Source organism: Clupea harengus, chromosome 21, assembly GCF_900700415.2.
Source record: "Clupea harengus chromosome 21, Ch_v2.0.2, whole genome shotgun sequence".
Taxonomy (NCBI): Eukaryota; Metazoa; Chordata; class Actinopteri; order Clupeiformes; family Clupeidae; genus Clupea; species Clupea harengus.
This window is the reverse complement of record NC_045172.1, coordinates 13,891,828-13,904,327: the sequence shown is the minus strand read 5'-3', so window position 1 is coordinate 13,904,327 and position 12,500 is coordinate 13,891,828. Positions and strand designations below refer to the sequence as shown.

The 12,500-nt window shown below is 40.8% G+C and overlaps 1 protein-coding gene across 2 annotated transcripts; it reads right to left on the bottom strand.

Annotated features, from left to right (window-relative positions):
* Nucleotides 1-62: 62 nt before the first annotated feature.
* Nucleotides 63-6,078, bottom strand: LOC105911695 (E3 ubiquitin/ISG15 ligase TRIM25-like). Of its 2 annotated transcripts, XM_031559007.2 has the most exons (7): nucleotides 4,838-6,075; nucleotides 4,285-4,380; nucleotides 3,490-3,720; nucleotides 2,979-3,129; nucleotides 2,358-2,541; nucleotides 1,390-1,528; nucleotides 63-1,279 (listed from the first exon to the last, which is right to left on the bottom strand). In XM_031559007.2, exons 1-7 carry the CDS (start codon nucleotides 5,417-5,419, stop codon nucleotides 1,190-1,192), a joined length of 1,473 nt encoding a protein of 490 aa, XP_031414867.1. In that variant the 5' UTR covers nucleotides 5,420-6,075; the 3' UTR covers nucleotides 63-1,189. The 2 variants fall into 2 exon arrangements, with proteins under 2 accessions (XP_031414867.1, XP_042558864.1); XM_042702930.1 differs by lacking the exon at nucleotides 63-1,279 and having other exon boundaries at nucleotides 1,462-1,528; nucleotides 2,330-2,541; nucleotides 4,838-6,078.
* Nucleotides 6,079-12,500: the final 6,422 nt, after the last annotated feature.

Below are 12,500 nucleotides of genomic sequence, written 5' to 3'. Positions count from 1 at the left end.
GGAAAAGGATACAATTAAGGTGACTGTGACTCCACTACATAGGGAGAAGAACAGAATGACATGATGATCCGAACTAGCCTGGTTTTTAGATAAGTGTGTCGAATAGCCATACATATTAATTGTGAGAGCATTCGAAAGCTCACGTGAAAAACACTCAGTTTTTATCTATAGGCGGACACAAAGGATCTTATTCTTCAATGTGTACATTTTGTATGTATTTTTAGTGTATGGAGGATGCCTCAATCCGAAGCATTGTAGAAGGGACGCATTAGTAAAAATCCAAAACAGCCATTATAGTTCATGTTAAGGTTCCTGTTCAGTTCCTATCAACCTGCTGTAGTCCATATAATATTAATGTTTATAGGCTATTTTTGAGTGAACCAGATTTTGTCTAAGGTTTTCTTGTGAGCTCTGGCAGACACTGAATGATAATGATAAGGAATCAAATGGAGGTGGAGGTCACTGGAGAGAAGTGAAATCAACAAAATGTTTAGGTACAGGCAGCCAACCTTATGCCTTCAAAGCCAACTACAGTGTAGAACTACAGTGAAGAACTACAGTGAAGATCTACTGTGAAGAACCACTGTGAAGAACTACTTGTAAAGAATTCTTGCATGGTAGTACTGTGGTGTATTGCATTCATCATCCCAGTACCCTACCCCTGAACCACCTGCATAAACAACATGATCTATCTCCAATTACAAATCAACACAACAAAAATTTTCCTTAGTCAAATTAAAAAGCTCTGATAAACGAATGTAACTTGCAGGTTTTAGGCAGAGTGAAATGTTCAACATTGTTCACAGTAAACAAGTCCTCAACCAAGGACAGAATAGAATAGACTTTATTTGTCATTGTGCATTAGATACACAACGAAATTTGCTTGTGCAACCACTAAAAAAAACAATGCTTACATCCACATTCATCCTTCAACCACACTAAAGCACATTAAAGCATGCTTGCAACCCCACGCATTCACACATAAATATATTAAAAACATAAATAGGGAGATCATCAAGACATCATATATGGCACAGAGTGAAAGTGCAGTTGTGCTGGGTGGAGGGTAGGAGGGTTGTGTGGTTATTTAGTTCTGTGATGGCCCTGGGTATGTATGGATATAGGTATGGATATGTATTCCTTCACTAGAACACAGAACTATAGCCTTTTCACATTGTTGTTTCCCCCTCTATATCCCCTTAGTAGCATCAGTCCGAAAAACGACCATGAAGGAAACTCCGCCATCTTTGAGAAATCCCCGTTCTGGGTCGATCACACGCTGAAAGTAAAGCGAACAGTTGGTCAAATAAAGCAAATGTCATGCAGAACATTGTGTTAAAACAACACAGTATAATAGTAAATGTAATATAAATGCTAAATATAACATACATTCCATGGCATGAAATTGGCGAAGCCCCAGTCAACTTTTTTGTTGGTGAAACAATGGCTGAATTTCCGACATATGGACTGTGTTTCATCTTTGTGGTTGACGACCTTTAGCGTTCCTTGTGCCAAACATGACCATGACCTGGGAAGCACATTATAACCATGACTTTAGAACAAATTAGAAAATGAAAAAAAAAACTAATGCAGAACTTCATTTCTACATCAAAGGCTTCATCAAAGACATTTCCAGGGCTGTACTAGCCATGGTTGTTCACAATGACCTAAACACATTTCATGCACCCTTTGCTGTATGAAAAATTACAGATTTTTTCCTCTGCTTTTAACATTTTATCAGCCTTAGGAACAACTGAATGGTTTTGAGGTGATGTTTATAAAGAGGTTGGTTCTAGCTTTAGGCGTCAGATTTCCAAAGGACATGCTCCGACTCAATTTGGAATTATATGACTAGCGGCAACAATCATTGTATCCTGACTGCAGGTGATCACTGTCGCAGCACATTGCGACCAATTGCTGTCCACATTGCAACTGTTTCATTTAAGCCATACAATGTAATGTCTTGAAACCTTTGACAATTTATCTGCGGGAGAAGCAGTCCATCAAGTCAGAAAATAGAAATGGATCATCTGTCAACGCTTGGGTAAAAATGTTGCGTGTGACGCATCGCTCACTGCTAGTTAGAATAGCCTTGTTGATTTAAATGGGAGAGATTTACTTTAGTCGATGTTGCTCACTAGCAGTGTCACCATGTCATTTTTAGCTCAACCAAAAACGATAACATGTAATCATGAAAGATTATATTTTAAGTATTTATCAACTGATATATTATCAAAAATGTAAATACAATATTTATTCCTCAAATCATTTTAAACAATTCTGAGAAACCAGGTCATAGAATTCTGAATCCCTGAACAGGGGTAGCGACCTTCGGAGTGTATCCTTGCATTGCTTACTCAGAGCCTGTAATAGGTCTACACTGCAGATAGAAACCCAAACGCTTCTGTGGCGGTGCAGTGTCGGGTCTGGAAATCGGTGAAATCATGATGTTCCAGGCCATGTTGCGAACAAAGACGAAAGGACTGATCTCCTTCTCACTGAGTTGGCTAAAGTCATGAACGTCAATGTGGATGGTGGACTCTGATGACAGTAACAGAAAAGCACAATAGAAGTATGGTTCAGACATGATCAGTTCCTTTGTCTATATTCCCTTAGACCTGCAGCATGGAGTGAAACATTCGGAACCTTTTTTGTGAGAAAACTCACATAGAAGACAATATACTCATGGCATAATACTACAACAAAGACATTAGAGCTTTCTAAACCATCATACATTGAAATGTTTTTACTCACTACAAAAACATTAGCTCAAACAATTTATGAAAACTTGCAGGCGGCAGTGTAATGATTACAGAACAGAGTTTAATGGATTTAGGATACTTATAGGACTTACTGCATGTAAATGTCATATTCATATTAGCCTTAGTTTAAAAAAGTATTGTATTGTTAAGCGATAGACTATTATTTGAACTAGTCTTAAACTTAAACCTCTTCCGAGTGTTTCAGATTTCTCTCACCTTCTTTAGAAACCAATGACCTGATGCTTGTGCAGATATTTTCGACGCTTTTCTTCAGCTCAGTTATTGATGGATACAGGTCTTTTAAGTTAGGTTCGTCAACATGACTAGATGGTTCTTTGGTATCAGGAGTAGAGAGAAATTGCAGAGTCTATAGTGTGACAGAGAACAAAAGTAATAAAACAAACGTTTGTGGAAGGATTTAGACGTGGAAGTTTTACAATTCTGCTCCCAAGAGCAAGGTCTGTCTTGGGAGTTCTGTACCTTCTTTATCTCCACAAAACTGTCAATATCTCATTAAGGAGTTTTCAACTAATCTGAAGTCAGTGCGTCTCTGTTACTAAACTAAATCACGTCTGCTTCAGCTAATCATACAGATTATATGTGAAATGCTATGTCACTGAATCATCCTGGCATGCATTTTGAGAAGCCACTCACTCCGCCACTCCCTTGAAAAGCTCACCAGTGCAGTATTTACGTCACATTAAGGAGTATGAAGCTGTGAAGCTACCTGAAAAACCTGGAGGTGGTCCTCGCACGAGAGCCGCTCCAGCTCATCATCCTTTCTCCTCAGCTCAGCGATCTCCTGCTCCAGCTCCTGCAGGATTTTTTCCCTGGGTCTGACAACTGTCAGCTCCTGATCTCTGATCAGCCTTTTAACCTCGACACGCCTCCTCTTGACCACCTCACATAGCGAAGAGAAGATCTCGTTGCTTTGGTCCTTTATTGCTTTTGCATAGCGCTGTATGGCAGAGAGGGACAGAGAGGAAGTGAAGGACCCACATGGGACTCTTTCTTTTTACTAGTTGACGCCAGGTTGCTTACGTGTCCATAACTAGTCCACTAACTGTACTTAACTCGCACTTACTGTAGTTACATTCCTGCACTTTTTATTCCTTATGTAAAGTAGTAATTATTGTTACACTAGGTCTCTATTGCTTGTAGCTTGATGTTTTCTACTTTGTACATCTGCTAAATGACTAAATGTAAATGTAATGTAATGTCCAGATCTTCTACTGCTATGTGATGACTTTGGTATCTAATTAAAGCTACAAAAGAAAGAGTGCTGATGACAGGCCTAACAGCCTCTTCAAAATCAATATGGACGTGGTTGTATGAGCCTGGTATACATCGCATCTGTGTTTTTATTTTGATTCTTGAGCGTTCAACAGGTAAGCTACACAATGCAACCGCACCTACCTTGCATAACTGAATAAACTGGTTAAACTCTAGCTATAAATAAACCTTAATAGAGGGTCTTGTTTCTGACATCGTGCTGTTTCAATTTTCCAATATCAATACTGACCTTATGAGACATCAAAGTCTTTTTCTGTTCCCGTGCCTCCTCCTCTCTCTCCTGGATCCTCTGTTGTAATGTCTTCTTTACGTCTGCCACTTGACTCTGTTGCAAATGTAAATGTGGGTCACATTGCTCGCAGGTCAAAAAGGGAAACTACACATCTTACTAATGAATCTGATCTGCACTTGCCCAACGTCATGACCATTTCCTTTCACACATATGATACGGTCTGTATAGGAAAATAAATCCCGACGGGGCGAACAGGACCTCGACGACAAGCATCAGTTTGATAAGCCACTGAATGCATAGTTGCTAAGGATGCTGGAACATTTAAACTGAAAATGGCTTGTGTTCTTAGCAATAATCTCTTTAATGTCTATAACAGTCACAGTTGTTCAGTAACAGGTTATCCTTGCATCTTTATTGTTTAATTTTATTTTGATGCACTGTAATCTGGAATGCCTTGTTTCAGACAACTCAGTTCAAAGGGACATTGTGATGTTTAGGTGAAAGAGTGCTTAAGGCTAACTAACATACCACGTACGGGCTACATTCTTACCTCTCTCTCTTCACTCCCTACTGCAGGTGAGACTGTGTCATGACCTTTGTGTTCATCCATGGCACATAAAACGCAGATCATTTTGTGATCAGTTTGACAGAACATTTCTAGAAGCCTGTCATGCTGAGAACAGATTCTCTGCTCTAGCTGTGTGGAGGCATTCACCAACTTGTGCTTCTTCAAGGCAGGAGCACCATAATGAGGCTGGATATGGATTTGACAAAAAGACACCAGGCACACCAGACAGGATTTGTCAGCTTTACGTTTCCTCCCAGTGCAGATGTCACACTCCACATCTCCTGGAGCAGAAGGAGCAGCCTGAGCCTGAACCTCAGCCATCTTCAGTTTCTCCTCCACCAACTGATCCAGCATAGTGCTTTTACGCAGAACAGGCCTTGGGGTGAAGGACTCTCTGCACTGGGGGCAGCTGTACTCACCCTTCTCATCTTCCTGATCCCAGCAGGCACTAATGCAGCTCATACAGTAACTGTGTCCACATGGAATGGTGACTGGAATTCTCAGTGGATCCAGACACACCGAACAGCGAAATGGATCGTGGTCTTTCACAAAAGCTTCAGCCATTTTCCTCAGCTTATTCCACACAGGCTCTACCTCACACACACAGCTGCTAATGGGGCAAAGTTTCGTTTCTTAGGAAATGCTAAGTTTCCGCCACTCTGCTAAATGCCAGAAACATCCAGTGTCTCACTTTTCCGACTGCACACACAGACGAAGCTATACTCGTTTCGGGTCTCGATGTAGTATTTTGTTAGTTTCTGGTGGTCCATAGGTGTCTCGACGTTAGTCATAAGATGATTTAAGACAGTTTAAATCCGAGTTTGCCTTTGCAATTTTGTTCGAGTATTCACACGTCCACAGCTTCGTTTCACTTTCACTTTACCTCTGTTCTGTGTTTTACTTTCGTTTCTTTTATGTACAAATTTTGGCTTTTTTTTTTTTTTACAATAATGCGCTTTCTTGCTGGATACGTCTCTGACATCTGGACATAGGCCAATATGCTCATCGTGTTGGTGTGGTTGTTCATTTTGTGTTTCCGGTTGAAGAATTTTTTTCTGACTCTATCATCTGTTTAGACTCATTTCAACCCGGTCGAGTTACGTATAACATTAAGCATCACTAAACAATCTCATATTACGCCTAGAGTGTTAGATAATATGGTAAATGTGTCCGAATATATATATCGTATACAGTTTAAGATTATTTGAGGTACATTATATATATACTGTACATCATCTCATTCATAGAAGCTCCCTTCATCCGGGGGTCAGGCGCGAACGTTATACTGTCAATGTTTTTGAAAACCCCGATGAATAAATGAATATTTACTTAAAACTCTCAGCAAAAAAAGCTGTGAATCCCCCCTTGAAAGAAGACAAGACACAATTTATAGTGCTATATATATTTTCTCTGGCTTGTATTCATTTTTGTAATATTTTATTATTGAATGATTTGCTTTACTTTTTTGTTTGGTATTCATTTGACTAGTTTGATTTGTACCGGTCAGCCTGCCGACGATTATCTCTAACAAAACAAAACAAAATTCATATTGCATCCACACACTACATTTTCTTCTCCTTATCTCCGTGGTAGGCTGCAACCTTTCAATTCCAACCCCGATCTGAGGACAGTGTTTCAAAAGCTGTACCACTGGATTGGATGATCTGGCCAAGTGTGATTATTAGCCAACAACTGAGCTACCACATTCTCTAACAGGTCCTCTTCCAGTCATTTGAAGTGCTGAAATTACGAGCACCTGGATTGTCATGTCAAGTATTCATAAGGAATTCTGGAAAAAAGTCCACAAAGTTTACAAGTTACAAAGTTACAAGTTTAAGAATAACTGGGCTAAACTGAGCTATTTATGTAACATGGCAGGCCCAACATAACGTTCTGCTTCATTCTTTTATAATAACAGGCACCGGGCATGAGCCGCTTTTTAAGGCGTTGAATATGTTGAGAGGGGACATATTTGCCTATTAGGGGTGTAAGAAAAGATCAATACACTTCGTAGTATCGTGATATTATGCTTTGTGATACTATATTGATTCTCAAAAACACTGTATTGATTTCTAATAAATAGTTAACATGGAAAGATTCGTGGCACACAGTGGTTCGTTTTGTGTTGTGTTTAAACCCCCAACTGCTAGACTGCAGTGTTGTGATCTATCTTCAGCCATTTGACTCTTCCACTCCACCATTATGCATTTGGTGGTGTATTCTTTATACTGTGATAGTTTTCCTAAAATGATATTTAAAAATCGCAATATATCGCCTTGCTTACAGTATGGTGGTATATCACAATATATTGAATAATTACCCCTGTATCATGATGTGTATCTTATCGCCAGATTCTTGCCAATACACAGCCCCACTGCCTAGCCTCTTCACTAGCAAAAAGAGCTGTCTCCCTACATTCATTTCCCATCAAACAAACTAAACTTAACACAACATAATTAGGACAGCTGTGGTCTAGAAGGTCTAGGTTTTTCTTAGTAGAATATCAGGTACAGGAAGGTGTGTGCATAAATAGAACACCCACTGTGCCACTGACTGATAATTCGCCGAGGAAATCTTGCGGAGACTTCTTTTGTTCTGGACACACTGTAGAATACATGTTTGGTTACATCTTCAGTCCTACATTCTTCTGCATGGATGTGGCCGGCATATGCTTCCCATGCTTTGACAAAGTTGCCAGCATCTATCCGGGTTTTTATCCAACATTTTAACACTTCAAATTTGCGTAAAATCTTGTAAATCAAATAAGAAATCAAATCATTAGAGGGGCGTGGATTAAGAGAATGGGAACGGGTTTATTCACATCAAATCAAATTTTTGCGATTTTATTATGTGTTTCCATCAAAGTTGCCCCGAAAACATCAACCGTAGCTGATTACAACTTTTATTAGGAGAGTGTCAATTTCCATCCATCATCCAAGTGATGGAATCCCTGTAAGCACGCTTAAGTTGAAGAAGGGACCGGAGAGTTGAAGTCAGGTTTCTGGAGTTTATTTTCGCCGTGGAGACCCCCTCTCAGCTTGGTGCTCAGAGCAAGGCCTACCTGATAGCAGAATGTGTAGGCATTTATACATTTCAGTCAGGTAGAATACAATAGAAGAGGGGATGACCACACCCTTTAGGTGAGAGGAAGGGGGAGACAGTGGGTCAGGGGTTCACCTATGGGGGGAGGGGGTGATACTATGGCACAAAGGGTCTTAGCAGGAAGGAGCCTATCTGGGGGGGGAGGGTTCACAAGTCACTTGTTCAGGTCTCAGTGAAACAGAGAGTACACATCCAAAATGAGTTGCAGATACAACATAAGGAGTTAATGTCTTACAACAACAGAATAGCAATATTTCCAGTTCCATCAGTCCCCTATATGAGCATTTATATGCTCACACAATAACCACCATGCAACAGCCAATCAGAGCAGGAAACATCAATATATGTTAAAGATACAAATGATACAGAACAACAGTAGAATAGCTATTTTGCAGTTCCATCAGTCCCCTATATGAGCATTTATATGCTCACACAAGAACCACCATGCAACAACAAATCAGGCCAGGAAAACATCAATATGCGGTTCCATCACAAGGAATGCACAAATTCTAACCGATATTGTGGAGTCATCACGGGGGAGAGACGAGTACAGTTGAGCATAACAGTGATATGAGAACCCATGGGAATGAATGATCTCACCTAAGGAAGTGGTGTAAATAGAAAAAAGCAGGGGTCCAAGTACCGATCATTGAGGCACACTAGTGGAGAGTTGGTGAGATTTGGACCCTGGTCCCTGCTATGACACTCCATGAGGTACAATTCAATCCAATTGAATGCTTTCCCCGAAATTCCCAGTTCGGACAGCACAGAGAGAAGGATGTCATAGTTCACTGTGTGAACTGAGTGAAGCATTGACTGCATGCGTAATGGCAGGTAAAATTGTAGACAAGACAGACTGAAAAAGGGTGGTTGGAATGAGGTTCAGGGGTGATGTCATAGGACGACTCCATAAGCATAGAGCAAAGAGAGGGGAGAATAAATCCAGCGATGCTCCAATGTCCAGATAAGGTAAAAACCTGTTTAGGAGGATTGGAGAATTGCGCACTGATGGTGACGACTTTTTCAGTACAGAAAGTTGCCCAGTTATCAGCAGGGAGGGAGGTGACTGATGGCAGAGGTAGAGGGTTAAGGAGATTCTTGAAAGTAGAAAAAAGTTTCTGTCTGTCTATGGCATTGTCAACCTTTTCTTTGTAGAACACCTTTTAGCAGCTGTTACTGGAAGAAAAGGCAGATAGCAGAGACTGATACTTATCAAGACCACTGGCATCTCTTAATTCATGCCATTTTTTGCAGTTCCTTACATACTTTACAAATACTATCAATGAGCCAAGGGTGACAGGCTTTTGTACGAAGGCACAAAAGGTTGTGGATAGAGGACATACGTTATCCAGACAAGAGCTCAGTGCAGAGCAAAGAGTCTCCTTAGCATCATTAACCTATAGTGCCGAGAATGAACTCGGGGTAGATTGATTGCAACCAAGGTGGAGCTAATTGCTTGAGAGACTTCTGAAGTTACGACGAAGCGAAGCCTCAGGAGGAGGAACCGAGAGTCTAATAAAGTCAATAAAACATGCCTTCTCGCATCCTCAAGCGTATTCAGGAGCTGCAAGAGAAAGTTGACACAGTGAAGATCTCCTGCAGCCATGCTTCAGCAGGACAGCAAAGGAATTGGAGATGTTGTCCTTTGATGACGACTTTACTGAAGTCATTTGAAATGGCTTCTGTATTTTCCACACTTTACACCAAACTGCTCTATTCATGCTGCCATCAAACACACTCCACATCTTCCCTTTCTCCCCATGTTACCACCCCTCCGCCCCTTCAGGCTGGCCACTGGCCAGGGGTGGCTGGAGGTTAATAGGATAACATACTAAAGACTCCAGGACCTTTGCTATGCAGGTTCCCTGCATCGTCATGGTTTAATTTCCCACCAAGGCTTAATTTACCATCTAAGCTCAACTCACACACACACATTTTCTCTTGCATATGTTATCGTTTCCCCACTCATGCATGCATACAATACACCTAGACAATTGATTGATGTCTTCGATCCTGCTTTGTCATGCCCACCAAAAAGTGTTGTGGACATGACCACAGGTCATGGCCAGCTGGGAAAAAATGAAAATATTCACAGAATAATCTTGTTGGGCATGATGAAAGGAAGACATCTGTGTGTTTTTTACTGTCCTATTACCCCGGTCATCTCAGTTACAGTAAGAGAAAGTAAGAGGGTAGAAATTGCACATTTTAAATGGCTTTAATTCATTAACCACTGGATATATCTGTTTTAAATTAGGTATGGTATTCACGTATGATTATGGGCACTAAGTAAATTGTTTTAACTCTTGTGGAAAGACAATTGACTTTTAATGAAGCATGACGTACATAATGAATATGCAGCTGCACTACAGAGTTTAGTAGGTTGACATATTTGTCAAGTTCTACACAAAATTGTAATGTAGTTTTAAAAATGTTGTTATGTAAAGTCTTGTTATGCAAACTCCATTGACTGCATTTTCCATGACATCTAGTGGTTATTTGGACAGTGTTTGCATCAATGGTGCTGGAATTCATAGTTCACTGAAGCTTAGACTTTGTGTTACCATTCGGATTACAGAGTACAAACGATTCTCTGGAAGACAAGGCTATGCGAAGATCAATACTTAGCCTACTTGTCCTGAGTGACAAAGATGAGCAAAAACAATAGCGTTCCTTGGCTTGAAATGCATTTAAGCTCATGTTTTTTTTTTAATGCATGTGTACGGTGACACCACGCTTCAGGACTCGATGTGTGAGAGTTGGCAGGCAGCCCTTGTTGGGTTGGTAATGGGATATCTACTCAGCTGTTTGACTAGACTGAAAAAAAACATAGGCTACAATTAATTATACGACAATCAATACAAGTCAAGTCAAACTTTATCATCCATTAACTTTATTGAGAGATCGTTACAGTGAACAAAATTGCATTTCTCCTGGGATCCACACTTACTAAGCTAGGTGACTGTGGGGTAATTTGATTAAAATAGCACATAAAATGAAGAAGACATTGATTTAAAGGTACAAAGTACAGTTAAAAAGCACTAGTATGTTGAAGATGGGTGGTAGAAAGGTGTGTGGTGGCAGTCTAGGGTACTCAACACTCTGACAGCCTGGGGTAGGAAACTATTGCAGTTGTAGTTCTAGGAATGCTGCGGAACCTCTTGTTTTAGGGAGACAAACAGATTCTGAGAGCAGTCTTCCACAATGCTGGAGACCTTAAAGATGGAGTGTGTGTGGAACATGTTCTCGATTGAATTCTGATTCCCTTTCTTGTCTCTGTTTGAATCACATACAAAGTCTTTCCTGTTCAATGAACAGTCTAACCATCAAAAGGGAAATAAATCCAAGAATCTGAAAGCATAATAAGTTTGAGTAGAAAATAAAAAACAAACAACACTCAACTGGCAACCCACATATCCCAACCAATCAAATCACCAAAGCAGGCGTAAGTGGAGTTGATTCCCCTCAAAGAAAAGTGCCCAGCAAGGCTATGAATACTACACTTGACCAGAACAGAAGAAAAACTGCAGGCACACATCACCATCGTGAGACATTGTCCTAAGAGATCTGACAGCAGAGAATGTAACCATTGTCCCAGGGAGCCCAGCAGTGAGGCCTGTGAACTTCAGCCATTAAGAAAGGCTTTTAGAAAGTGAAGGACTGCAGTCGGGTTGAGCTCAGCGGGCAGCTTGCATTCATCATCTCAATGCCTCTGCACTGGCTTCAAGTGAATGATGGTGGGCTAGAGCATTGCTGCTTTATCTGTATTCCACTGTGTGCGTGGGTGGCGTGTGGGTGTGTGTGTGTGTGTGTGTGTGTGTGTGTGTGTGTGTGCGTGTGTCTGTGTGTGTGTGTGTGTGTGTGAGTTAGTGTGTGTGTGTGTGTGTGAGTATTTGTGTGTGTGTGTGTGTGTGTGCGTTTGTCTGTGTGTGTGTGGTAGTACTTGTGTTTGTGTGTGTGTGTGTGTTTCGGAATGTGTGCTCATGTGTGTTTATGAGTGCGAGGGAGCGTTTGTTTATGCATTAGCGGTTTATCAGCACCCTATTAAAAACACATTAATGTGTCTGCACTGGACATAAATAAACCCACAGGGACAAGCCTCTCTTGTGGTTTGAATACTTTCTATCTCTCTCTCTCTCTCTCTCTCTCTCTCTCTCTCTCTCTCTCTCTCTCTCTCTCTCTCCACCCTGCATAGAAATCTTCATTGTTGATTGTGAAGAAATGAAGAAAAGATCCAGAGGTTTGTGTGTGTGTTTTTGGCTATTTGCTGGCTTGTCTTTCAGACAAAAGTAACTGCATTTGTAAACATATCTTGGCTGTGTTTGTTTGTTTTTCTGTGTGTGTGTGTGTGTGTGTGTGTGTGTGTGTGTTTTCCACCCCATCTTCCCAGAGAAAGCCAGTGAAGGCCCAGCATTATAAATCTCTGTCAGCCCTTGTCGCTCAGTGATAAGAGAGACGTCTAGGAGTGTTCTCTCCGACAGCATGATGTATGTCACATCGTTCCCTCCACCCGGTAAAATATTAGCTGCAGTCCGCGGCTTTT

Coding starts and splice junctions, on each gene's coding strand:
- LOC105911695 (XM_031559007.2), bottom strand. CDS start 5,419: ATGGCTGAAGCTTTTGTGAAAGACCACGATCCATTTCGCTGTTCGGTG. Junction 2,542..2,978: donor GTCATTGGTTTCTAAAGAAG/GTGAGAGAAATC, acceptor TACTGTCATCAG/AGTCCACCATCCACATTGAC. Junction 1,529..2,357: donor AGACCTATTACAGGCTCTGA/GTAAGCAATGCA, acceptor TGTGCTTCCCAG/GTCATGGTCATGTTTGGCAC.